Source organism: Phocoena phocoena, chromosome 12 (assembly GCF_963924675.1).
Source record: "Phocoena phocoena chromosome 12, mPhoPho1.1, whole genome shotgun sequence".
NCBI classification, from domain to species: Eukaryota; Metazoa; Chordata; class Mammalia; order Artiodactyla; family Phocoenidae; genus Phocoena; species Phocoena phocoena.
The window spans coordinates 66722573-66747218 of record NC_089230.1 but is presented as its reverse complement, the minus strand read 5'-3'; the positions used below and the strand labels follow the sequence as shown (position 1 = coordinate 66747218).

Here is a 24646-nt window from a genome sequence, read left to right as displayed (position 1 = left end):
TTAGTATAAACGACCGAAAGCTTAACAGCCTTAAGGATTCATCTGTCCTACAAGTCTAGCTCAGAGTTATCATAAGAAGATTTCAAATTGGAGACCAGGAAAGAAGGGTGTGAACAGAAAGCAGCAGCCTTTAGACAGACTCTGGAGTCTAGGGAGCTCCCCAGTGAGGGACCTTCAGGTTCCAAACCTTTAGTGGAAAAAGGATTAGTAAAAGGAGGCCAGACAAAGCAGTAAAAAATCCACAGGGAGAGTGGGAATTCCCTGGTGGTCCAGTGGTTAGGACTCCGCGCTTCACTGCCGAGGGCCTGGGTTCAATCCCTGGTCCAGGAACTAAGATCCCACAAGCTGCACAGCCAAGGGAAAAGATCTGTATTTTGTAATTGTCTTAATACCTTTGAGAGAATGCTTGCCACCTACAAAAACATATAAATAAATAAACATATAAAATATATATATATATATATATATATATATATATATATATACATGTATATATATATATAAAATCCACAGAGAGAGCAAATCACCTCCTGCTATTTGTGAAGGCCCAAAATAAAATCCCATCAAACCAAACACTAATGGGTATGGAATACATGGGTACCTGCTTCCCCATGGTGCTCCATGTAAATAGTCCTTACCTTCTGGGCAAGCTCCGTAAAGATCTGGGCAAGCACAGAGAGCAGCTTTGCAGTGCTGCGGTGAGTTGCCAAAGACACGGTCAGGAAGAAGAGGACGAGGTCAGAGTACCTGGAGAGCATGGGCACCAGGCGCACCAACAAGCGGCAGGACTGGGCGAAGAACTGGGGGCAAAACAGATCAGAAGGCCTGCTCACACCAGGTCTCCTCTGGGGTGACTAGGTAGTGACGGTGGTTGTACCACCTTGTCAATGTAGTGAAGGTCACTAATGGTACATTTTATTTACACACACGTACATAACACCTGCTCACTGAGATCTCTTGTTTACACAAACCCTCACAACACTACACTTTAAATTCTTAGTCACTTAAGTCTCAGTTAGTTAACAAAGTTGTTTGGTGTTTAAAAAATACGTTTATATACAAATTCTACTGGGAATCAGAGTTGGCACTAGAGGCAATACTACAGAATAACACACAAGTCCTCAAAAATAAGTTGCTTCTGTGGACTTACGGAGATGATAACATCATCCCTCTTCTGGCTTACTGTGAAGGGACAGGTGTTTGCACAGTACGGCCATTAAGCCTTAGTTATGGCGGCAACATCCACCATTAACATCGAATACCCAGGAGTATGTGATTAGGATGTGAAAGAACCCCAAGATAATGGATATTCTGGATTGGCAGCATTTTTGCACCTACGCGTCTTACAACTGTAATCCTTAGCCAGCAAGCCCTAAGCTTTCCAAAGTTTGTCAGTGAGGTTTACATGTATAAAGACATCAAGAGATTCTTAGTGATTTTGCCGAGGAGGCCTGCTTTGGGACCACCACATGGAGCAAGGTGAAACCCCCTCTGCCTCTGCTCAGCCCACTTGGACAGCAAACAGCCTGTAAGGAACCACTGGTTACCGTGTGCTTCGCTGCTGTGCCATCCTCGCCAGACGATTTCAGCCGCTCCAAGAGCTCAGAGACAGCGGAAATTATTTTCTGCACATGCAAAGTGCTCACGTCGGCCCAGAAGTCATCCTCTAAGAGTTTTGTTAGATGTCCTGACTGCAGTCTCTCAAAGCCTGCTGCCTCTTTCATTCACGGAAAAGAATGACATGGTAAATAACAGAAAACAAACTCTTTTCATCTCCATTCATCCAATAATCATTTCCCACATCTGGCCTTAAATATTTAGCCACATAAATAGATCATCAAAATAAAAATTAAATCAAGTAAGAAACTAGTATTTTCCTGATCTCAGACATACCATCTTCTTGCGGTCTTGTTCGGTGAATGTGCTCCTCTGTTTTTTTACTATTTCTTTCTGCTAAGTTCTGGATGGCACAAAGGATGGCCCGGATGGCAGTTTCCATTTGCTCTGAAAAATCCTCCACAAACCCGTCATCCAGCATTTGGTTTCCTAGTAAAGTAACATGGTGCAGAACAAATTTTTTTTTTTTTTTTTTTTATGCGTTACGCGGGCCTCTCACTGTTGTGGCCTCTCCCGTTGCGGAGGACAGGCTCCGGACGCGCAGGCTCAGCGGCCATGGCTCACGGGCCCAGCCGCTCCGCGGCATGTGGGATCTTCCCAGACCGGGGCACGAACCCGTGTCCCCTGCATCGGCAGGCGGACTCTCAACCACTGCGCCACCAGGGAAGCCCAGACAAATTTTTAAAAACTCAGTCATTTGTTTCAGTGCTTCTGGAAATCATTAACAATCCTCATTTGTCATTTTAACAAAGAGCCACCTTGTAAACCCCTGCTATGGTTGAGCCACTGTCAAGCTGTGCTGGGTACAAAGAAGAAAGAGGCACATTCCCGGCCTAGGTAAACCTATAAGGTTATTGTCTTGTATTAAAACAATTTTGCTAAAAGAATGCCAAAGATATGAAAATAGTTAAGATGGAATATATGAACACCAACTTAGTCCAAACATTAGCCAGCAGCTTTCCAGTCTAAGAAAGAACTTTCTGAAACAGCCAGTGAGCCTGTGCTGTCTATTTACTCATGTGCTATAAAGTACGCAACGTGATGGCAATCCAGAGGCAAGGTTCTCAAACAAAAGAGGCAACAAAAGTTAAGAGCTATGTGTTCCAACTATACTTCCCTGCCTTGGAACCCTGGACAGATCCGTCTAGAACAAAACACAATGTGTCTTTAGGACAACCTGGACTTAAATCTATAAGATGTCGTTCCTACACTGGGCTTTTACTCCCTTACTGAACAATAGTCCTCACCTCCTTGGTTGCCTGGGGTAAGCAGATGTGTCTTCCAAGTAGTGAAGTCATCTGTGGCTTTATTGATCTCTCTTCTTACATATTCCAGGCTCTCGACTAATGCCATTTGTGGGTCTGTTTGCTCACCCTCTACCCCTGGAAGAATGAACAAGGACTCTAGGCCTTGCAAATGAGCTGACACCTGGGACAGGCAACTCAGCCCAGAAGAGCAAACTTCAAAATCTTTCCTGCAACAACAGAAATGCCATAATGTTGAAAGGAAGGTGCTAACACACACACACACACACACACACACACACTCTCCCTCCCTCCAACCACTAAAACTCATTGCATCTAGAGATTTACAGCTAGACGTATGCCACAAAGCGCTATGAGGGTCCACTGGAAAACCGAGGACTGAAGCATAACCCCTTCCATCATTTCACCCCATTACTAAGCCCTGACCAAGCGCCGCACACACAGAGGCAGAGCAAAGACGTAGGCACACTCACCAAGAATGAAAGAGAGTCTCACAAGATTGCTGCCTAATTTTGTCAACATCAGCTTTCACTGTCTTAATGGCTTTCAGCATCTCTGTTAATCTCACAGTTGACTGTTGCCAAAGCTGGTCCTGTTTTCGCATCCGGCATCCAGAGGGCAGCTGCCTTCCAGGAACTGGGGATGGGTAGCTCAGATCTGACGGGATCAGGTCCAGCACTGCTCCAGAAAGCTGCCCCTTGGTGAGCTCTGGTCCTTCCAGGGAGGGGGCAGAAGGCTGACCCTGTGCCTGGGCATCACCTTGGCCTGCAGCTGGCCCTGCACTGGGGCAGCACTGGAGGAGCCAGGAGAGCTGCTCAAGCAGGATCTGGCTCTGCATGGCCAGGTGCTGCAGCCTCTCTGTCCACTGCTGCACCCCGTCCTGAGGGGGGAAGGCCACGGGGTAGACGGGCGGCCCCGTCAGCCTGCTGTCAATCTCCTGCACACAACTGAGGAGGTTCCTGTGCAGAGAAACAAACCCATGGGGATAACACATGGCACCTTAAACTGTGTCACTGCGCTGTTTGTAACGGTAAATTCACTGATTTCTGAACGAAGTTTGGGCTTTTCCACATAATCAAGAAGAGAGGATTCCCCAGATAAGTAAAAAGTCTGTTCAAATGCCTTCCAAAGTACTTAAACACATCCTTCAGTGTAGCAGAAGCATCGGTGCTCACTGCTTATCGCCTGCCCCTTACAGGCCTCTCACATCCAACATAGTCACAGCACCACAGTGATTTCAACCACCATTTTCTGAAAACAAATCTAGCAAATATAGTAGACTTTGCCAGATAAAACTCTTATGAGTGGAGAAGAAAATAGCTGAAGTAATTACAGTCTAGAAATACTACCTGTCAGCCAAGGATCCACTCAGCAGATGATGACAGGCTTCCTGTCCTCATCTTTTAAGTATCCATTTCTATCGAGGAGCACCAGTGTATGGTTCAGCAAATTGCAACTCTGTGATCCAAAAAGCCGACTCACATCTGATCTGTGCCCAGAGTCTGAGACACCCGATGCCATGAAAGCAACCCTGCCCTCGGCCCACATGGACTGCCAATCACAGACGCCCTCATTCCAGACCCAGGTGTGGTTCAGCCGTGAACATTTTTACCGTCTGACTCGGCCTCGAACCATCCCCCAGAGGTGCTGCCAAAACCAGGGGGCAGAGGCATCACCACCAAAAGCAAGGGGCCAAGCCAAGGCAAGCCCCACCTGCCCCTTCGGACCTCAGACTTCACTGCGTGGTTGGGAGCAGCGTGTGCGGCAACTCTGAGCTCCGCATAATACTCTCGACTCGTGCTGCAAACGCAGCCAGTCAGCGATACCTGAGGAGGATCCACTGCTCGGCCAGCGTGGTCAGGGAGCGCCGCTGTCGGATGAGCACCTTTGTCAAATGCGCCGAGAACCCTTTACACCGCTCCACGTGGCCCACACCCATCTCCTGGCAGGGGGAGAAGAGAGCATGCTGAGGGGCCGCTGGGAAGTGCTGGGTCCCATGCTCCTGGAGGGGAGCCCCTGCTGGGGCGGGGGTGGGGTGGGGGTGGGGGTGCGGAGCCTGGGTGCGCTGCCCTCTAGAGGCGACACGTCCACCTCTGGGAGCAGTGCATCTCAAACTACGCTTCCACTGAAGTTCCATGAACAGGAACTAGTTTAACATCAAAATTGGGTATCAGTGATCTTCTCTCAATTCACAGGGGGAAAAGATCTGAGGGTAGCATTCTCCATTTGAAGTTTTTCTTCCGTAATTTTTCTTAAGGATTTGGTCCTGTTAGCCAATGCTGAATAACAGAACTTATTATAAAATGCTCTCTGATTAAGCACAAAATTACATTGACTTATATTGTAAGTTTAATGACTGCAAAAAGTTCAGTCACTTCCAGTAATGGGCTGTGATCACTGGACCAGGTCTGAGGACGCTGCCCTGGATGAACAGAACGGGAGTCCCTGAGCCCCTGCAATCCCAAGGCTCTATCATCCTACCTTGGCGGGAGCTGCCAGGACTGCGCTAAGCCTGGCGTGCCGTGCAAGAGAGCGATAAAAATACTTCTGGCACCCCTCCCACGAAGACGAGATTTCTGTAAGCAGCCTGGGAAAGAAACCAACATGATTTACTTAATTAAAACCACTATCTCCACCCTAGATCCTGAGGAGTCAGAGACTGGTCCACTTAGCCGCAACCAGAAGCCAAGAGTCTGAACAGATTTATTTCTGTGAGGACCCATTCAGTCAGCCACTCATCAGTCCTTTATACAAAGGATGTGTTACATACTTAGCACTGAAAGTAGAGTGGGAAAATAAACTATGACAATATGGCTTCCTTAATAAAAATGTTATGCCTATCTTGACAGTGGAGTCTAGGGATCATAAATTCTGATGCCTACAGGGGCCATGCAGATAACATACATGGTTAAGGACAGCCAAGCACAAAATGATCCTTGGCGATGACAGCTGAGAAGCAAGAGGGACCGTTACTGACCACAGTGAACCTGAGAGCATGTGTCCTATCAAAAGGAGGGCACTCTAGTCAACTTTCAACCACACGGGAAGGCAAGCACACTTGTCCAAATTTTCCCGAAAAACTGAAAATCCAGAATGTTTATGTAAAATTTCTACTTTTTACAAAAGTGTTGTGTTGAACTCAAATTTAAAGCACTTGAGAGGGCCACCGAGCAAAGAAAACACACATGTATGCTGTACTCGGCTCATTTCCAACCAGTTACTAACACAGAGGGAGCTCCATCTGTCTCCAAAGTCTATAGGCTCTAAAATTCAAGAACATATGGGAACTTAGGTTTATGTACATGGAATAGCTAAAAGTGTGGCCATTCTCTCACAGATTTTCACCTGTACATTCAAATCAATTGAGTAGACCTCAGGAAAAATCAAAGGACCAAAAAAAATAATGGGAGACATGAGTACAAGGAGGAAAGAGGAATGGAAAGAAGAAAATCAACAATTACTAACTAACTACTGACACTTGCTTTAAACACTCAAAGTGGCCCCTTGTCTTCCTTACCCCACCAGAGCCCAAACCACCCAATATTTCGAATTCGTCCCTTACCTTTTCCTAATGAAAGAAAAGAAGGTTAAAAAAAAAAAGAAAAGAAAATTAACACTGGGTGCTCGCCATCTGCCAGTCCTGAGCCAGGCACTTTTCTAAATGCTAATTTTATGGCAACACTAGGACAGAAGTACTCCTCTCCCCACTTTGGCAAATGAGGCCATGGAGGCTTAGCTGACTTGCTCCATTTATAATTAAAAACACAAACCTAGAATCAGCTGCCTGAGTGCTGCTGACTATAGACAATGCGCTCTGGAGATCCAATGGGTGAAGATGAAGCATCTCTTGAAGGTTTTTTGAACGGGCCCAGGAAAGACCTTTGCGATATGACAAACCTAGGAAATAAACAGCAGGTGGTTAAATAAAGAAACTCAGGAGAGAACAGATGTGCCAGGAACCCCCCAATGCCATTGCTACTCAAAGTCAAGTCCCAGGAACAGCATCGCCCAGGAGCTTGTTAGAAAGCTTACTCTCAGGCCCTGCCCCACACCTGCTGAAGCAGAATCCGCTTCTGCACTTTAGCGAGATTCCCCAGGTGATTCACACACAAGTTAGTCTGAAAAGTGTTGCTCCCTATGCACGTTGGAAGGGCGGGTGTTGTACAACATATGGTGATGAAAATAAAAAACATGGTTTCTGAGAAACCTCATTACAAAACTGTGAAACTACTTGGGAGTCACAAATGGTTCATCATAGGGTTTTCGTGTGTGTTGACTGGGACTCACACGTTTCAAACCTTGCCGTCCACCTTGTTTCCCACCATCTCAACCGTCTCTACAAACTTCCCCCAAATCACCCATGTTATTTGTCTTCCTAAAATCAGGTGAGTACACTTCACTGGGTTTCCATCGAGGACCTTACCAGTTTTTGCAAGGTGTTTAAAGAGGTCTGCTAAAGCTCGCTGCTTCTGCATGAGAATGTGCTTGGCTTCTGAGCGCTGCTTCTCCTTCTCTGCAGAGGGCTCCACCTTTAACCTCTGCAGCTCACTCATAGAGGAAATTACTTCACCTGCAGGGAAGACAAGGGGGAAAACATGGAAATCCCCAGGAATTCTTAATGTGCTCAAATTACCCAAGACCAAGGACCTGTCAAAACGAAGACCAGGTGTCATTCATCTTTATAGCTAACACAGTCCCTAGCATTTGGTAAATTCTCAATGATTAAACTGATCAAGAGGCATGGTAACGGAAAAATCAAAACACACGGCGCTTCATATCTCTCAACAACAAACAACCCAAATAAAGCAGATATTGTTTTTTTTTTTTATTCAGGGGTTTCATAACCAATCAAGCAAAAAGCACTTATTGAACATGGATTATGTGCAGTGATTTACACTAAGAATTTTAAAAACTTGAGATAAATTTCCAATACATACAACATGTATTGAGCACCTACGCTGTACCTGGTACTTGGTAAATGTTCTTTTTATCTGCACAGCTCCAGAAGAACTTATTTTTAGCCACTCAAAGAGGCTCAGAGAAGTCTAGTCATCTTCTAAAGGCCATTCAGGTAAAGAGCAGACTTGAAGCCAGGATTTGAACCCTGGCTGAACCGACTCCAAAGCCCAAATTCGTTCTCCAGCATTGCACTGTCTTCCTGAGCACCCACCGGCACCTAGAACACCAGGGTGCTGCCAGCCTGCCACAGGCAGTGTTATAAGCTGACTGCGTGGCCTCCCAAGCTCATGTTGAAGTCCTAACCCCCAATACCTCAGAATGTGACTGTATTTAGACATGGGGCCTTTAAAGAGCCAATTAAGATAAAAATGAGGCCGGGACTTCCCTGGCGGTCCAGTGGCTAAGACTCCACGCTCCCAATGCAGGGGGCACGGGTTCGATCTCTGGTCGGGGAACTAGATCCCACATGCATGCCACAACTAAGAAGTCCGCATGCTGCAACTAAGGAGGTGGCGAGCCGCAACTAAGACCTGGTGCAACCAAATAAAGATAAATAAATATATATTTTTTTTAAGTTAAAAAAAAGAAGATAAAATGAGGCTTTATGGGCGAGTCCTAATCCAATCTGACTAGCATCCTTAACAGAAGAGGAGATGAGGACACAGAAAAGGCATCTACAAGCCAAGGAGAGAGCCTCAGAAAAAACCAACCCTGCTGACACTTTAATCTCGGACATTTAGCCCCAGAATTGTGAGAAAATAAATTTCTATTGTTTAAGCCACCAAAGATGTGGTACAGCTGACCCCTGAACAATGCAGGCAGGGCATCCTGAGCAATGGATGATAGGCTATTATTCTAACAAGTTTTTTTTTTTAAAAAAGATCTCCCTGAGATCAGACTGCAGCCTCACTGAAGAAGGACCGGCTTCACCCTGACCACACGCTCACTGCGGCTGGGGGGTGGGTTGAGGTGGGGGAAGTGCTGAAAGGCTGCCAAGGGCCCAAATGATCTTTTAAGGTCGCGAGTCCCTTTCCCAGCCACTGCTGATATGCTGTACAGCACGAACAGGGAAACGAGATTGCTACACCTCTCTGAAGTGAAGGAAAAAAGAAGTGGACTGTGGACAAACCTCCCTCTTCCTTTAACCCAAGAGAGACAACATTTTGAGAGGTGGGGACAGCCTCAAGACTCTAGGAAACCCTTTACTCGTGTCCCCAACCAGCAAGAGCTGACATGGACAGGGCTGCTGTAGAAAACGGCCTAACACTGCACCGGTGTGCACGGGAGGAGGACAAGGTGACCACCTGTGGGGTCTCAGCTGGCTCCTGTGTCTGGGCTCGGATGGTTTTTAACCCACTTGCTTAATTACCTGCTCAACGCTATTTAAGATGTCACAGAAGGACACAGGTATCTCATTCCAACCCTCCCAGGCCACTGAAGATACCGGAGAGAGCAAAGCCCCCTCAACCTGGGTGTGCACCCACCAGTGAATTGGTCGAGGCCCTCCACGAGGCAGGGTAGGGGGCTTCCCTTCATGAGCACCAGGCACATCTTCCTCATGCGTTTCACAAGCTTCGGCAAGCGACGCAGAAGTGCCCCCTCCGAGGCGGGAGGGGCACCCTGACACTGTTCTGGAACCACGGCCTGTGAGACAGAGCACAGGTTATTCTCACTGCCAAGAACAACAGTCCTAGCACGAACCTGCATGGGTGCTAAGTTTAAATGCTGCGCTGCTCCACACACACCTGGCTCAGCAACAGGAAACTCTCCTCTCCACGTCTCCGAAGTCTCAGGAGAACAAAGGCGTCATCGCCAAAATTAAAACAGGCACGTGCCGCGGGTATTCAGCATTGTGTGTTTCTGCTGTGGGAGGTCCCCGTAGCAGAAGCCCTGCTCCCCACCCCCCGCAGCGCCTTCTGTGCTCGTCACCAGGGGCCTGCGCTTCTGCTCCATGAAGGTGGAGATCCGATGGCATAACTGCTGCCTTTAAGGTGCTGCACTGCACCGTGCTTCTCAGACACACAGGCAAAGCTAACCTGATCCGCCAAAGCTGACTTCTACCACCATCTCTCCCCTGCCTCCAATTCCTGACTAACAGTTCAAATACCAGGATCCAGATACTAGGCAACCATCGGAGGCCTATTTTCACTAGTTTTTTCCCTTGAAAATCCCTGAAATTCTGGGACTTCCTTGGCAGTCCAGTGGCTAAGACTCCACGCTTCCACTGCAGCGGGTATGGGCTCCATCCCTGGTAGGGCAGCTGAGATCCCACATGCCATGCAGCATGGCCCCCCACCAAAAAAAGAGACCTGAAATTCCTGTGCTGTCATCAATAGTTAAGTTTAAAAATTTGATCAGTATGACAAGTGGTGAACTGATGAATACAATCAAAAGAAAATTTGGCAGCCATATCACGTGTGCAGCCATATATCATGGCTGTATGCTCAATTTCTATTATGCTTTCTGAACTATTAAAATATTAAAAATCGCTTGAGGAACCCCACTGCTAACTCTATAGACCCAGGGTGGAAAGCACAGTAGGAAGACAAAAGTCATTACTCCCTCAAGAGTGCTCCTGGGCTTCCCTGGTGGCACAGTGGTTAAGAAGCCACCTGCCAATGCAGGGGACACAGGTTCGAGCCCTGGTCCGGGAAGATCCCACATACCGTGGAGCAACTAAGCCCATGCGCCATAACTACTGAGCCTATGCTCTAGAGCCCGTGAGCCACAACAAGAGAAGCTACCATAATGAGAGGCCCGTGCACTGCAACAAAGAGTAGCCCCCGCTCACCACAACTAGAGAAAGCCCGTGCGCAGCAACAAAGACCCAACGCAGCCAAAAATAAATAAATAAAGTTACTGGGGGGTGGGGGGGGAAGAGTGCTCCCTACACACAGTGATTATGAAGCAGGGACATCCTCCTGTAACAGGCCTGCTCACCCAAGGTCTCGATAACTGTTTAAATTTTCAGGAATTTTGCAAGCCAGCTCTTAACTCTTGGCGCTTGAAACTGGCCATGATGGGAGTACATGTTTCTACACCACGGTCACCAGCAACCACTTCAAACCAGCAGATCACTGCACACAGCCACTCCCTGTGCAGCAGCTTCATCACGTGGGAGCCCAAAGGCAGCTTCAATATCCTATTCCTAAACTGATGCTTTAAATCTTCCCTCACAGGTAGATGAACTGTTCACAGGTAAGCACAACAGTCGTTTCCACAGGCTAACATGAAACTTCCAGCACCAGGATTAATGCTTTCTGCCTTACTCTGCAGCAGGTCATGCAGTGCTATACCACTCGTCCAAAGAGGAAGATTTCAAAGGCATTCCTTCACCTAGTGCTAAGGACACTCCTGCCACAGAAAGCAAAGACCCCACGCAACTAGCTCAGGAATAAGCAAATACTATCCCACGAGCTAATACCTGTGCAGCTGCTGGCCGGGCTAACAGGGTCTCTCTCAGTGCCCGATTCAGACTCTGAATGGGCGACTCCTCACTTGCGGCTGCATCTGTTGGCCTTGGCAAAAAGTCTGGCTGTTCCTCCTTGTCACTCTCCACCAGGGATGACCGGCAGGGTTCACTCAGGACAGCTTCAAATTTCTTCATGAATTTAAAGAGGGTTCTGGCCCCAGGTAATGACAGAGATGGGCAGAAAAAAATAGGATGGAAAGTGAGGAAATATGTAAATGACATATAACACATACACAGATAACTTAATAACTTGTACTTCTGGTACGTAATGAGCTCCTTAGAAACTCATAATCTTTTTTTAAAGGAAAAAGTACGGCAGGTGTTCTCATCTCTCTTTTCTAGCAGGAAAAAAAAAAAGCCAGGAATGGTGGGATCACTTTGCTCAAGGTGAGCAGGTGGCAGAGGACTCGACCTTCCACGGCACACAGCCTGCTCTGCCTCCAGACACATCCGTTCCTCCTGCAGGGAGACTCTGCTTTGGGTGGAAGGGCGTGGTGTTGGGAAGCCAGCAAAACAGCCTAGTGTTTTTTAGTTAAGTTCAAGGCAGCACAAGTCAGGGCTCTTAACAATGTAGTCATGCTGTCTACCATTCAAAAATTCGGAGTTTTGGTCACCCCCAGCTTTGAAAGATCAATTACCTGTGTGTCTTTTCCACAGACTGTTTAATAGACCAGAAGCTGACATCATTCCACTTGGATATCTTAACAAATTCCTGTAAGATAAATGAAGCTCAAGGAATGGCTTTATAAAGCTGGTGTCATTCTGTTCTTTCTAGATCATCTGTTTGCCGAAGACCAGAGCCTACTCCATCTCAAACACAGGACTGTGTGTCAGTGAACAAGTAAAACAAGTCTAATAAAGGAACCATGTGTTTGTCTCAAAGCAATGGAAAAAAAAAGTGCTGCTACAATCAGTAGGTCACTATGTACTCTAGCTTAAACCAGGGTTGGTTCCACGACCACTGCAAGTGTCAAAAAGAGAGGATCCTCCTTACACCCCCAGCACCTCAACAGCCCATAGCCCAACACCAGATGGTGCGCATCTGAGGTGGAAGATCAGCCTGGGCAAGACCAGCAGAGCGGGCACTAACATCCCTCTTAGGAGCCTCTGAAAAGGGGCCACGCCCTGGAACCCTCACACACGCGGGCAGGTCAGCAATGGAGCCAATGCCACAAAATGAAAAACCCACCATCCTAGTTGGCAGTTGCAATGCTCTTCTCCATTCCCCAGATCCCCCTGCCTCACAGTCAAATGGATTAAAGAACAGAACTGCGGGAGAATTTGCTGAGTTTGTCCTCCTAAGAGTGATTATGACAGCCGTTCATCTTACTTTAAGCTCTTTTTCTAGGGGGGAACGAAGTTCCACAATTTTGGCCTGGACCCGGTCAAAGAACTGCTTGTAATAATGGTACAAATTCCATAGAACACTGCAAAGTGAATCTGGAAGAAATAAAAAGGAAACAAAAACACCACACTTGCTGCATGTGCTGCTGGCTCCCCCTCTGAGGCTCACATTTCAGTGATGATCCTTCCTCCTTACTCTTTAGGCCACGAGATTACAGTGCAATGTAGCACATGCAGACTATATAACAGCTCACCAGGGAGCTGGGGTTACCAGTTCCCAGAGATGCAGGCTCTAAATCCTACCCTATATTTTCATTTCATTTTGTACTGGATTTTTTTGGTTGCACTTTTGTTCTTAAAGATGGTGTACTCAGACATTCTGCCAAACTCACAATTTCCAACCTTTCTCGGAATCTTATTGTAAAGTCGGCAGAAACTAAGTCTGTTTTAAAAGATGGCATATTAAGAGGCTCACCTTGACGGCTCATTCACGTAAATCTATATTCATTTTACAGCGGCACTTTTGTCTAAACTGCTGTGGTCAGTGATAGGAATCGACAGTAGAAGTTTTATGTGCAGTTCCTTGACACGTGGCAGCGCTCTCCTGAGATCAAAGAACCTACTAATAATGGCCTGGATCAAGCAGAAGCTTAGCAGGACATATGCACTGTCTAGACAGAAAGATGTGCTGCCTCAACACGCCAGCTCCCGAGCTCTGCATCTGGTGATTTACCTCTGCCACGGTTCGCTAGCCAGGGCTTCATTTATAACCAGGCTGTACTCAACTTTAATGTTTTTCTCTATATCTAACCTGAATCACATTATAGGAAAAGACAACTGACACTGTCTTGTTTAAAACCTGGTATGCCACGAGACACTTGTCTCATGTGGAGAATTCAAAGGGTAAAATTAAAGAAAAAATATTATACATACATATGTATATCCTTACCTTTTCCTTCAACTTGTGGCATCAGCAAGACATGACAATGGAAAACCAGTAACATCTGAAGTCGTACGTGGAACTCTCCCAGTGAAGATCCTTCAATAAATGCTTGTAACGTGCTGACCAGCAACATCAGGGTCATCTGTCTGTCATCTTTATAGAGATTTAAGGTGAAGCTTTGAAGCAAGGACCACAGCTAAATTCCAAGCTGATTTAAAAACTACAGCCCCACTCAGGGTATGTGTGAAATGCACTCACAGCAAATTAGGAAACTGAATTATGAGGCACCTGTTCTAAGTATGAGATGAAACCCTTTTAACTCAAGCATTTTAACTACTACCTACCAAGATAGAAACTTTCTCTTTGACTTGTCTCATGGATATAGAGAAGGAAACTTTATCTTATGACTAGCTCTCTAGACTCTGGACAAGTCACTTAAACCTCTCCGACTTCCATTATTATTCTTAGTAAGAATGAAACTACACAGCTTTCTTGGCTGACCTCTCAGGAATACCTCGCAATCAGATGATACAACCTATGTGAAAGCAGTGGGGCGAGGACACGTGGGAGCAGGTAAAGCCCACGCTCTGCTGCACTTCAAGCTTAGCTTGGACCCTGGAAATAAGCAGGGGATTTAGAGACGGATGTTACCTTCCTGCTCTTCTGTTTGTTCTTGCGTGTGCTTCTCCAGCATCTGATAGATGGAGAACCAATGCTTGGTGGATTTCTCAGTATGGCGTTTCATGGTATTATCCAAACTCATGGACCAGCAGCTGAAACATGGAAGTAGAGGCCAAGGAAGCATTTAAGGAAACCTATTCAAACATCTGAAACCACAGAAGCAGAAGCTAAATATTCACTATTCTCTCCTCCCAAATGGAGATGGAGAAGCTCCCAGTCTGCTGCCACCGAACGCATGCTGTTGTCTGGTCTCCAGCTGACATACTACATAAACTCTGAGGAAACAAACTATCCAAAGACTATATCCCTACAACCTAAGTTCAGGAGGGGAAGTGACAAATGTATCACTTACTTCAGTTCCAGTTTACGCCAACGGATGACCATCTGAGTGACCACATCAAGATGCTTCCGCAGAGACAGGGCCCGACTTGCATTCTCCTCCCAATCCTGAAGAAACACAGATAAAATTTACTATGGCCATTATTCAGTCCCCCGACCACCTCCTCACTCAGGAACACCCTGGACTTTTCTTGAGCAAAGACCCCTGGGACCTTCAACAACTTTTATACTGATTTACCAGTAACTAACCAGAATGAGTTTACATCCAGCTTATCCAGCTTTGAGTTCTTTCTGGTCACTTGACAGACCGCCAGCAGAGCAAATAGCACAGGGTTTGGAGACCTGAGTCTGAATCTCTGTTAGTCACATGACCCCTCCAAAGTCCAGAGCCCTAATCTGAAAATCAGGGGAGCACCAGCCTCTTCAGAGGCTGTGAGAGCACTGAGGGGCTGAAGAGTGGAGGCACCCTGCCGGTCTGAAGGCCAACCCAGAAGTCCTGGCAGACTGAGCCCTTAGGACTGGTGGATGCTGCGTCCCACCCTTGAGAACAGGTGAGGCAGGTCCCCTGTGTCCCATGGAGGCAGTGGCTTCACCTGCAATAATCTGACCTTATGTCAGAAAAACCAAGGAGTTTCATCCTTTTCCAACCCAAACTATCACATCCTGTCCCTCTAACAATAAGAGAACCTCTTCAGTTGACTATAACTAAAATGAGGACTGGAGAGAATCCTCTTACCTGTGCCTTTGCCAGAAGGATCTCTAAGCCATTCAGGAACTTCGAGATGGGGCTGGAAAGTGGGAAACTACGAATCCTGTCCATTACAACCAGCAGCTGCGGGGGAGGGGGGGAAGGGGAGGGAAGAAGATTTGGGCATCCTTGTGGGACTGTCAATCACCCAAAGTCACAGGGTACTGAAGAGGGGCCTGACTGGAAGTTTCATGCAAAGGCCTCGTGAGTACTTAGGAGAGCTGCGGGTGAAACTTCCAGGGCTGCAGATTCTGCCCAAGATAAACACTTTACCTGCTGCACTACTCTGGAAATAAGATTGAGTTTGATAAAGTAATTACTCTTATTACTCTCTGTTATAAGTTATTACAGAATTAGCTGAATGATCACAGAGCGAGGTCTGAGTTAAAACTTGAAAAAGCCAGGCCCTTGTTAGTATAAGGACGTGTCTGAATAAAGACAGCAACATAGCAGCACTTCAATATATGGACGGAAAACCCTGAGCAGCAGATAAAATAAGTGGAATCTCAAACACCATTTACATAACAGCATTACAACCTGGTATATTCATCCTCCAGGGAATAACACTGCACTGAACCGCAGTTCTGTAAACCTCTGTTTGCGTATCCAGTGTGCAAGTCACTGCCCCCAGGACAGTTGAGAGGCCGCCTCCCCACCGCTGCCCTACCTGCTCAAGCGCCGGATGTTCCGGCCAATCCTGCAGCAGCTGGCGGACGGCCTCTGAGAAGCCTTCAAGCACAGGCTGGCAGTGCCGAGCTTCCGGGACGTTGGGGTGATGGTAAAAGTCATAGGGACCGTCAGGCTTCACCATCAGGTCCAAGGTCCCCTCCCCAAAGAGAGTGTTACGGGACAGGGTGTAGGCCAAAAGTTGGCTGCCCAAGAGCTGGTCATTCAGCTCAACTCCTGTGAAGTTAACAAGATCACTGTAAAGTTGGTATCAAGTTACAATGAGGTCAGCAACATGCTCAGAAATAATGAATGACTGCGACTAAATGAAGGAGATATTACAATGCCATTCACCCACAAAGCAGCAAAGGTCTAAAAGACTGTGACCCCAATACTACAGTGGTCACCAAAATCTGACCCAAGTTTCGGTATATACAGAGGAACTCAGATACTGCCTACATGTAATCAAGAGGGTGCAGAGTTTGGTTTGAGGATTCCAATTCCCAGTTTTTGTAGCTCTTCTTGGTAGGCAGAAATGAAATTTAAAGCCTCCTTCCTACTTGCAAGGAATAACTCATGAGGTCACATAGGAAACTGCATCAAACCATATCCTGTGAGATTAATTTCTGAGTTGCCAGGTTGCTCCCAGGAATACATGATTTCATTAGAAAAGCACTGAAGCTGTGAAAGGGAAATTGGAAATAATGCGGAGAAACGAGACCATTTAAACTAATTCTATATCCTTACTCTTAATCCCTTTACCCCCACGTATTCAAAGGGTGAAAACCCATCTTTATTGCAGAATTTTAAATCACTTTTTTGGAATTAGCTTAAGTCCTTTAAGATAAGGAAACAATAAGGAATTTAGCAAAAACAGGGACGTAATAGTTTCAATTGTCCCAGAAGTAGCAATCACATCTATTCGTTTTGATTTCCCAAGAGCTTAACAAAAGTAAACTACCATACCCATCAGGGGGTAGAAGTTTGTCACAAGCGATGCCCCAGTCTGGTAGCAGGACAGAAACAGGCTGAGGTAGTGCTCTGCCACGTGTGGCGGCGGCGTCTGCTGGTACCAGAGGGACCGAGCAAAGCCGAGGCACAGCTGCTGGTGTATCAGCATCACAGCCTGCATTGAGCTCTGTGACAGGAGGGCGGGCTCTGTGGCAGCCTCCTCTTCTTGTCCGTCTGAAGGTCCCTTCTTTGCCTCTAGTGTTGGTTCTACCAAAATATCTGCGAAGTCCTGTAAATAATATTAGAGCAATTGAACTTTTAAAGTCAAAATCCAGTTCTAATAAGACTAAAAGGAAGGGGGAAGGATGGAGTGTGAATGATCAAGAAAATGAAAAGGGGAATTACGTGCATTGAGAAATGTTTTAAAAATTACAAACCATTCAAAGGGATGTAACAGGAACTAACATAGTGCTTGCTGTAGGTGAGTTATAGAGTAAATCCTAAGAGTTCTCATCACAAGGAAAAAAACTGTTTTCCTTTTATTTTATATCTATATGAGATGATGGATGTTCACTAAACTTACTGTGATAATCATTTCATGATGTATGTTAAGCCACATCACTATGCTGTACACCGTAAACTCATACTATGCTGTATGTCAATTATATCTCAATAAAATTGGACTGAAAAACAAAGAATTCAAAGGGCAGGTGTGTGGTACCAAGGGGACTCGTTCCAACCTCTCCATGCCGTGGGAAGTGTGTCCTGAACTCCCACTCTTCCTCCTCCTCCTCGCTCAGGGCTGTCCTAGAGTTCCTGCCCCGGTATCTGTACAGGCTGCTTTCCTGCTCGGCCTTCTCTTGGGCTCTGCGTTCCTGTTCATCCCACTCATTGATGATTTCCTAAAAGAATCACACATTCCGAAGGAAGCTTGTTTGCCTTTGCTGAGACATTTACAATGAACAGAGGCAAGACTTGCTATCTCTTCCCCATGAAAACAAAATACCATGGTTCAAGAATAAATGCCAACATCCAAGACACTAAATTCCATGTAACAGAGAGCAAATGGGATTTGTTTTCAAACTGTGTATCTGCAGCAACCTGAGTTTCCTAAACACCCCCATGCTGTATTGTTACAATTTCGCAGGTGTGAAAACTTGCTGTAGTGGCACGACTGGGGACTTCCCATCAGGCGTGAATGGTGCTCTGCATTAAGGACAGGGTGAGGGTCAGCAACGTGGGTGTGTGATGCAGACTGCACTTGGCCAGCACCTCAGGGAGATATCCTGGGGGTCTGGAAAAGGGAAAATGGGCTGGGGACTGGGTGGTCGAGGGGAACTAATCAGGCAAAACCGGGCTATACGATACCAGACATTTCTTAAATTCCCTACTACCTCTAAAGCCCTACAATTGACAAAAACTATAAAGAAACCACCCAGTATTGAGAAGAACTGAGGAGATAAGCAAACCCAGGATGACAATTTGTATTAAAAGCCCAAGCAAGCAGTTAACCTTTGTCTCGGCAATTCTGTTTTCTAAAAGTTTTACCCAAAGATCTAGCTTTAAGACTTTTAGGATGGCACTGGTTTTGGTTTTTTTTTTCCCCCCAAAACAGATAAAAAAAACCTTTACATATAAATGTAAATATTCAGTGAAAGGAACTGTTAAATGACTTACCCATACAACAGAAAACCCGCAGTCACTAAATATGATGCAGGTGAAGAATACCATAATCATGATGGAAATAAGCACTAAATTTTAGCTGTTAGATTTTTTAAAGGCAAGTTGTAAAACAGAATGGACTTTCTTAGTGGTTTGTAGGGCTCGAGCCATTTGAGGACATTATCTCGGGGACCACAGAGGGTATAACATTGTCCTCAACCAGAGCAGCCCTTTTATCTGTTAAATACTGGATCACTCTGCTAATATTTGTATTTTTTAAAAGGGTCTACTCCCCGCCACCCCAAAAAACTGTAAACCACTGGGAAAAAACAGCTGTAAAAAATTTAGTGTCACAGATGTACACTTACAGATACATGCACAAATGAGCAAGCCTAGAATAGAACACACCAATGTGTTAACAGTTATATAGTTTTGAGTGGCAGAATCTAATAATTTCCCTTATACTTATTCTTTTAATTGTCTACAATGAAAACAAGTTGCTTTTGTTGATAAGGGAAAAAACAGAATTTATTATTTTATTTTATTTATTTATTTTTTGCGGTACGCAGACCTCTCTCTGTTGTGGCCCCTCCCATTGCACAGGCTCTGGACACGCAGGCTCAGTGGCCATGGCTCACGGGCCCAGCCGCTCCACAGCACGTGGGATCTTCCTGGACCGCGGCACGAACCTGCGTCCCCTGCATCGGCAGGCGGACTCTCAACCACTGCGCCACAGGGAAGCCCCAGAATTTATTTTATTTTCTTGGCTGCGCTGCTTGGCTTGCAGGATCTTAGTTCCCCAACTAGGGATTGAACCTAGGCCCCTATTTTCTTAATATTAATAAAAGTTCATTCAATTACATGGCAAAACCCACCATAAAGTCAAAGAACCAACAAAAAAGGAGAGAATATTTGCAGTGTGTATCAGGCATAAAGGGCTAACAACACTTAATATTTTTTTTAATCTCTTAAAAATTGACAAAGGCCCCTAAACCTGACAGTTAAACGGGAAAAAGCCAAGTAGCAGACACTAGATCCCCAGTGCCTTCCCAAACTGTCTCACCTACACCGGGCACCGCTAGTGTCCTGTAGGCGCCCTGCTCGTGCCCCCAGCTCCCGTCAGGAGGAGGGCTTACCTGACACACATGTCTGAAGAGCTGCAGGGCCCGCTGGTCCAGCTCTCCCTTGCACAGCACGTGGGAGCGCAGGTACAGGAGGGCGTTCAGCAGCAGCTGTTCTTGGGTGGGGCAGGGCCTCTGGCTCTTGCCCTCCAGCTCCTTTCCTCCCAGGCGCTTAAGGAGCAGCTTCCCAAGGCCTCGCAGGACCTCCTCCGACTTCACCGAGCACAAAGCATCTGCGTGAGCATAGTAGGTGGGGAAGGTGGGGCCCACTGATGGGAAAGCCAACAGGGATGTGGCCAGGGCACCCAGCCTGTGCGCACAGACCACACCACCATGGAGTGAGGCGTGGACCTCGCACGCCACCAGCCGCATGCCATGCTGCAGCTGCAGGACGGATGCCTGCAGCGGGGCCGCTGCGTCTGGGTAAAGGGCGAACTCCTCTGCCAGCCGCCTCCGGAACTGGTGGTGTGACTGCTGCCAAGAGGCTTCCTCCTTCAGAAGGTTCTGGGCCATCTGGGCAGCCCGAGGTCCGTCCGTGTGGAGGGCCTGCAGGAGCCGAGTGAGCAGGTCCTGAACGGCAGAGGCCTTGGCGATGCTGGTGACATAGTGGTGGACCTCCTGTACCAGGGACTCATACGCAGGCAGCGGGGGCCTGAAGGCCTGCTTCTTGGACAGGCTGCAGATTAAGTTCTCCAGCTGATCAATTCTCTGGCGAAGCAACCTGAAGGCAAATTAACACAGTATGCAAATTCTGTCAGAAGCAAAGCAGTAAATCTAGACTGAGCCTCAGGAAAACAGCAGGAAGACATTTCAGCTACTGAGGCATAAAATGATATATGGACAATTATAATGAAAATGGATAATATATACACAGGCATTTACCACGTGCAACACGTGTCGTTGAGCACTTTGGAGGCACGTCTCACTGAAGTGGGCACTATTACCTTCCTTTTACAAATACGGCACTGAGGTTTAAGGTATTGAGTGGTCTACCCAAGGTTTAAAGCCAAAGGTCAGCGACAGGACTGGAACTCAGAACCCACTACTAAACAGTATTTCCTAAGGTAACAGATCTCCACAGTGCACGTCATCACACCCCACTCCTTCCACATTGAGAATAAGCTCTGCTTTCAACCCTCCTGGCCCCATGCGAGTCCTCCCCCGCCTTTCACAGAGTATGTATTTTTCCTGATTATAACCATGGCTTTTGGCAGGTATGCTAATGTAGTTCAGAGATGTAGACCATAACCTCAGCTTAACACTGTAACTATACTACAAAATGTCTTTTTAAAAAGAATATTCAAGCCAATAACCCCCAACTGGAATAATCACTACGGTGTTACCTGACGTGAGGATGAGAGTGACCGAGGACGACTTCATCCTCCAGGTCTCTTCCGGTCTGCAGCTGGGATGAGAGGCTCCGGGTCTTCCACTCACACTGCAGCTGTTGTAACTAGCGGAAGGGGAGAGACTGGTCTGCTGTGCCTAGCTAGGGCCAGGCCCCAGAGACAAAGCCCTGGGGGAGGGTCGCTCCCTGGATGGAAGGAACCTGAATGACCCAAGGGCAGGGGTTTCTGTTCCACTAACCTGGACCACTCACCTCAGAGCTGTCAGGTGAAAAGACACTATCTCATTTATGCCAATGAACTTCTAAATCTCTGCTACAGCAGTCTGGTCATCACCCCAACTAACATAATTTTCCTTCTTCAAAATACAGAACTAGTGTATCACTATCTTAATGTATTCAGTTCCTGAGTTTGGTTGGAAGTTCAAATAGCAAGAGATACACCACATTATCCGAATCTACCTACTTCCTGAGTTTTGGATAACAAACACCCAAAGTTCAATACCTAAGGAATGCTATACCCTGTCTAAAGAAGTTACCCAAATCCCAATATCCACAACCTACTTTAGGCAGAGGGATCTGGATAGGGAAGGATACCACTAGAGTTCTCCTGCTGTGCCCTCTGCCCAGGGCAGCCTATCAGCAGAAACATCAGAACGGCCCCTCCCGGTGCCTGAACCTACTCAGAGGAACCCGCAAAGAGGAAAACACAGTCTTTAGAACACACTCCTGGGATGTCACAGGGCAGCTTATGTAAAATCATCCCTCTGTGCTCTGAGCATCCAAAGGGAGACAAAGGAGTAATATACTAAGCAAAGCCAGGCAGTCAGGGATGCAACCCGCGCTCCAAACCCTCCCTCCATACCTCTTCCTTGGCGTACTTGAGCTTGTACTCCCTCTTCACGGCGGGGTCAAAGCGTGCCTGGGGAAGCCAGGTCTGGATCTGGAGCAGGCCCAGGCTCACCCACAGGCTCCCACGGCGGGCTGGCTCAGGCAGGTCCCGCTTACCCTCCCCCTCCCCGAACAAGTGGCGCAGGGAGGTGAGCAAAAGGCACAGCAGCTCCTTGGGTAGCGTCTCCTGCCCGGCCATGTCCCCAAGAGTCTGGCCCACGTGCTGGCATGCCTGGCTGTCCCCAGGCAGCAGCTGCTCACAGTTCTGCACATACTCCTGCCGCCGGGGCTCGGGGAGCAGCTCTGCCAGGCCAGCCAAGTGCCGGCACAGCACCAGCCGCTGGAGCTGGGAATCCGTGCGTCTGTGGGGACAGGGAAGCACTTGAGGGTCTGCTCCACAGCGACCACCATTCCTTTCTCATGCTACTGTTCTTCCAGAAAATGACAAGACAGACTGCACTGCCTACACCTAGAGGTGAATTTCTGTTCTCAATCTGATACGGTTTTCTAAGTACCACCTTCTTGATCACAATATACTTACAGCTGACAGAGTGGCTGGCCAGCTCACAGCAGTCTCTGTCATGGACTGAAAACCTGCTCATCCAGCGAGAAAACACCCTTCCTCCACCCACTGGAACTAGCCACTATTGAAGAAAGCTCTGACCGAGGTCCCCACTACATGCTCTGGAGGAAAGACGGGAGCTGTACCGTCTACCCGGGGGAGGGAATACCTGAACTCTGCTACGGAAGGGACAGCCATGTTGGTCCAAAGCACCGAGCTGATGTCCTGGAGCTGCTGTGATCTCTCAACCCACTCCCCCAGGGTGACATGTGAGGAGGACAGGATGGGGAGGCCGCTCACATCCCAGGGACTTGCTCTGTAGCTGCTGGTCAAGACTTCAAAGCAGCACTTGGAGAACACGGCTCTACTGAGACTTCCGGGACCCTGATAAGGGGAGAGGAGTCATGTTAACTTTTAGAAATCAATAAAAAGGGTTTCAACAAGCAGCACTGGGGCACCTTAGAGAAAAGAAAGAAATTTTAAAAGGAGATTCAGGTTGCTAGGAACCGGTAAACATCAGCCTGAGACAGGACCAGAAGGGCAGAACGGGGGCGGGTGCAGTGGGCCTTTGAAGGACTCCATTCTGTATGAAGGAGGAGCAGTGGGTGCTTTAGTCATGCAGAAGAAAACCCCTCAAACCTGGGCATCAGGAAGACCAGTCGTGCAGCAGAGCTGGGGGCAGGAAGGTGAGACTTGGAGGCAGGGGAAGGAGTTGGAAGACAAATAGAAGAGCCAGGGGACGAGCCTGTCTCCCTGGACTGTTAGCCTGGGACACAGGAACAGCTGTCCATGAACAAAGGGTTAGCGGGTCAAATACACGAGAGCAAACCTGACTCTACGCAACTCTTGGGGACCCATGAGGTTTAACACTAAAAGCTTTGAGAGATGTTTTACACTAAAGAAATCAATCTTGATAGAGCAATGGAACAGAACTGAGTCCAAAAATAAATCCATGAACATTGTGGGAATAAGGTGTTATGACAGAGATGGCCATTTAAAAAGAGATGGAAAGGATGAACTAGTCAAAACTGGCGTTGCTAATAGTGCTTTAGGATATGCTTGTTTGTATAAAATAAAAAATTTGCATCCCCACCTCACAAAACAAGATATCCAGATGAGACTGATGTAAACATAAAACAAAACAAAAACAGAAAATATGAGGGCTTCCCTGGTGGCACACTGGTTAAGAATCCGCCTGCCAATGCAGGGGACATGGGTTCGGGCCCAGGTCCGGGAAGATCCCACATGCCGCGGAGCAACTAAGCCCATGCGCCACAACTACTGAGCCTGCGCTCTAGAGCCCGTGAGCCACAACTACTGAAGCCTGTGCGCCTAGAGCCCATGCTCCACAACCAGAGAAGCCACCGCAATGAGAAGCCCGTGCACCGCAATGAAGAGTAGCCCCCGCTTGCGCAACTAGAGAAAGCCCACGCGCAGCAATGAAGACCCAACGCAGCTGGGGAAAAAAAAAAATATATGAGAAAATGGTTTTTTTTAACTCTGTGGGTAATGAAGGAAGACTTATTTAAAAAGCATGATACCAAAGCCAGAAAGTAGAAAGGGACCAGCATATTTGAAAAGAAAACACTATAAAACTTCTGTGATATAAGAAAACATCTTCAAACTTGAGAGACAACAGAACACTAGAAATGTAATTCCAAATATATGTTGGGTAAAGGTTTAATATCTATAATACATAAAGAGATCTTCAATAATAAAATGATGATTAATGACTTTTTTTCCTTTTTTTTAACAAAATGAACAATAAACATGACTGGAAAATTCAGAGAAAAAAATAAAGCAATCAATATACGTATGTAAAGACATTCAACCTGAATAATAATCAAAGGAATAGATATCAAAATGAGATTTTTTAATTGTATGACTGGCAATAATTTAAAGTGTTAATAACACCTAGTGGGGCAAAGATACGGAAACACAGGATATATGATAAGTGAAACGTGCTCTAGTCCCAAGTCCGCCGTGGTCATCCTGACTTCATGTTCTCCCTCTTCACTGTCTCTTTGTAGGTTTAAAAAGTGAAAAAACGAAAACCTACTTCCCTAGACGTTCTAATAAT

General features: G+C 46.8%; 1 protein-coding gene across 1 annotated transcript in view; it reads right to left on the bottom strand.

Moving 5' to 3' along the window:
- MDN1 (midasin AAA ATPase 1) overlaps window positions 1-24646 on the bottom strand; it is a 152735-nt gene that overhangs the window by 26455 nt on the left and 101634 nt on the right. Inside the window, exons 60-83 of the mRNA XM_065888608.1 lie at window positions 22736-22950; window positions 21979-22366; window positions 21112-21221; window positions 19784-20489; window positions 17726-17887; window positions 17001-17274; window positions 16036-16271; window positions 15357-15452; window positions 14634-14728; window positions 14252-14373; window positions 13607-13753; window positions 12644-12753; window positions 11952-12025; window positions 11266-11464; window positions 9326-9485; window positions 7306-7452; window positions 6653-6779; window positions 5364-5469; window positions 4709-4824; window positions 3356-3841; window positions 2865-3091; window positions 1894-2046; window positions 1548-1711; window positions 639-800 (exon numbers count right to left, since the gene is read on the bottom strand). Coding sequence (XP_065744680.1) covers window positions 639-800; window positions 1548-1711; window positions 1894-2046; window positions 2865-3091; window positions 3356-3841; window positions 4709-4824; window positions 5364-5469; window positions 6653-6779; window positions 7306-7452; window positions 9326-9485; window positions 11266-11464; window positions 11952-12025; window positions 12644-12753; window positions 13607-13753; window positions 14252-14373; window positions 14634-14728; window positions 15357-15452; window positions 16036-16271; window positions 17001-17274; window positions 17726-17887; window positions 19784-20489; window positions 21112-21221; window positions 21979-22366; window positions 22736-22950 — 4782 coding nt within the window. The remainder of the gene's footprint in view (window positions 1-638; window positions 801-1547; window positions 1712-1893; window positions 2047-2864; window positions 3092-3355; window positions 3842-4708; window positions 4825-5363; window positions 5470-6652; window positions 6780-7305; window positions 7453-9325; window positions 9486-11265; window positions 11465-11951; window positions 12026-12643; window positions 12754-13606; window positions 13754-14251; window positions 14374-14633; window positions 14729-15356; window positions 15453-16035; window positions 16272-17000; window positions 17275-17725; window positions 17888-19783; window positions 20490-21111; window positions 21222-21978; window positions 22367-22735; window positions 22951-24646) is intronic.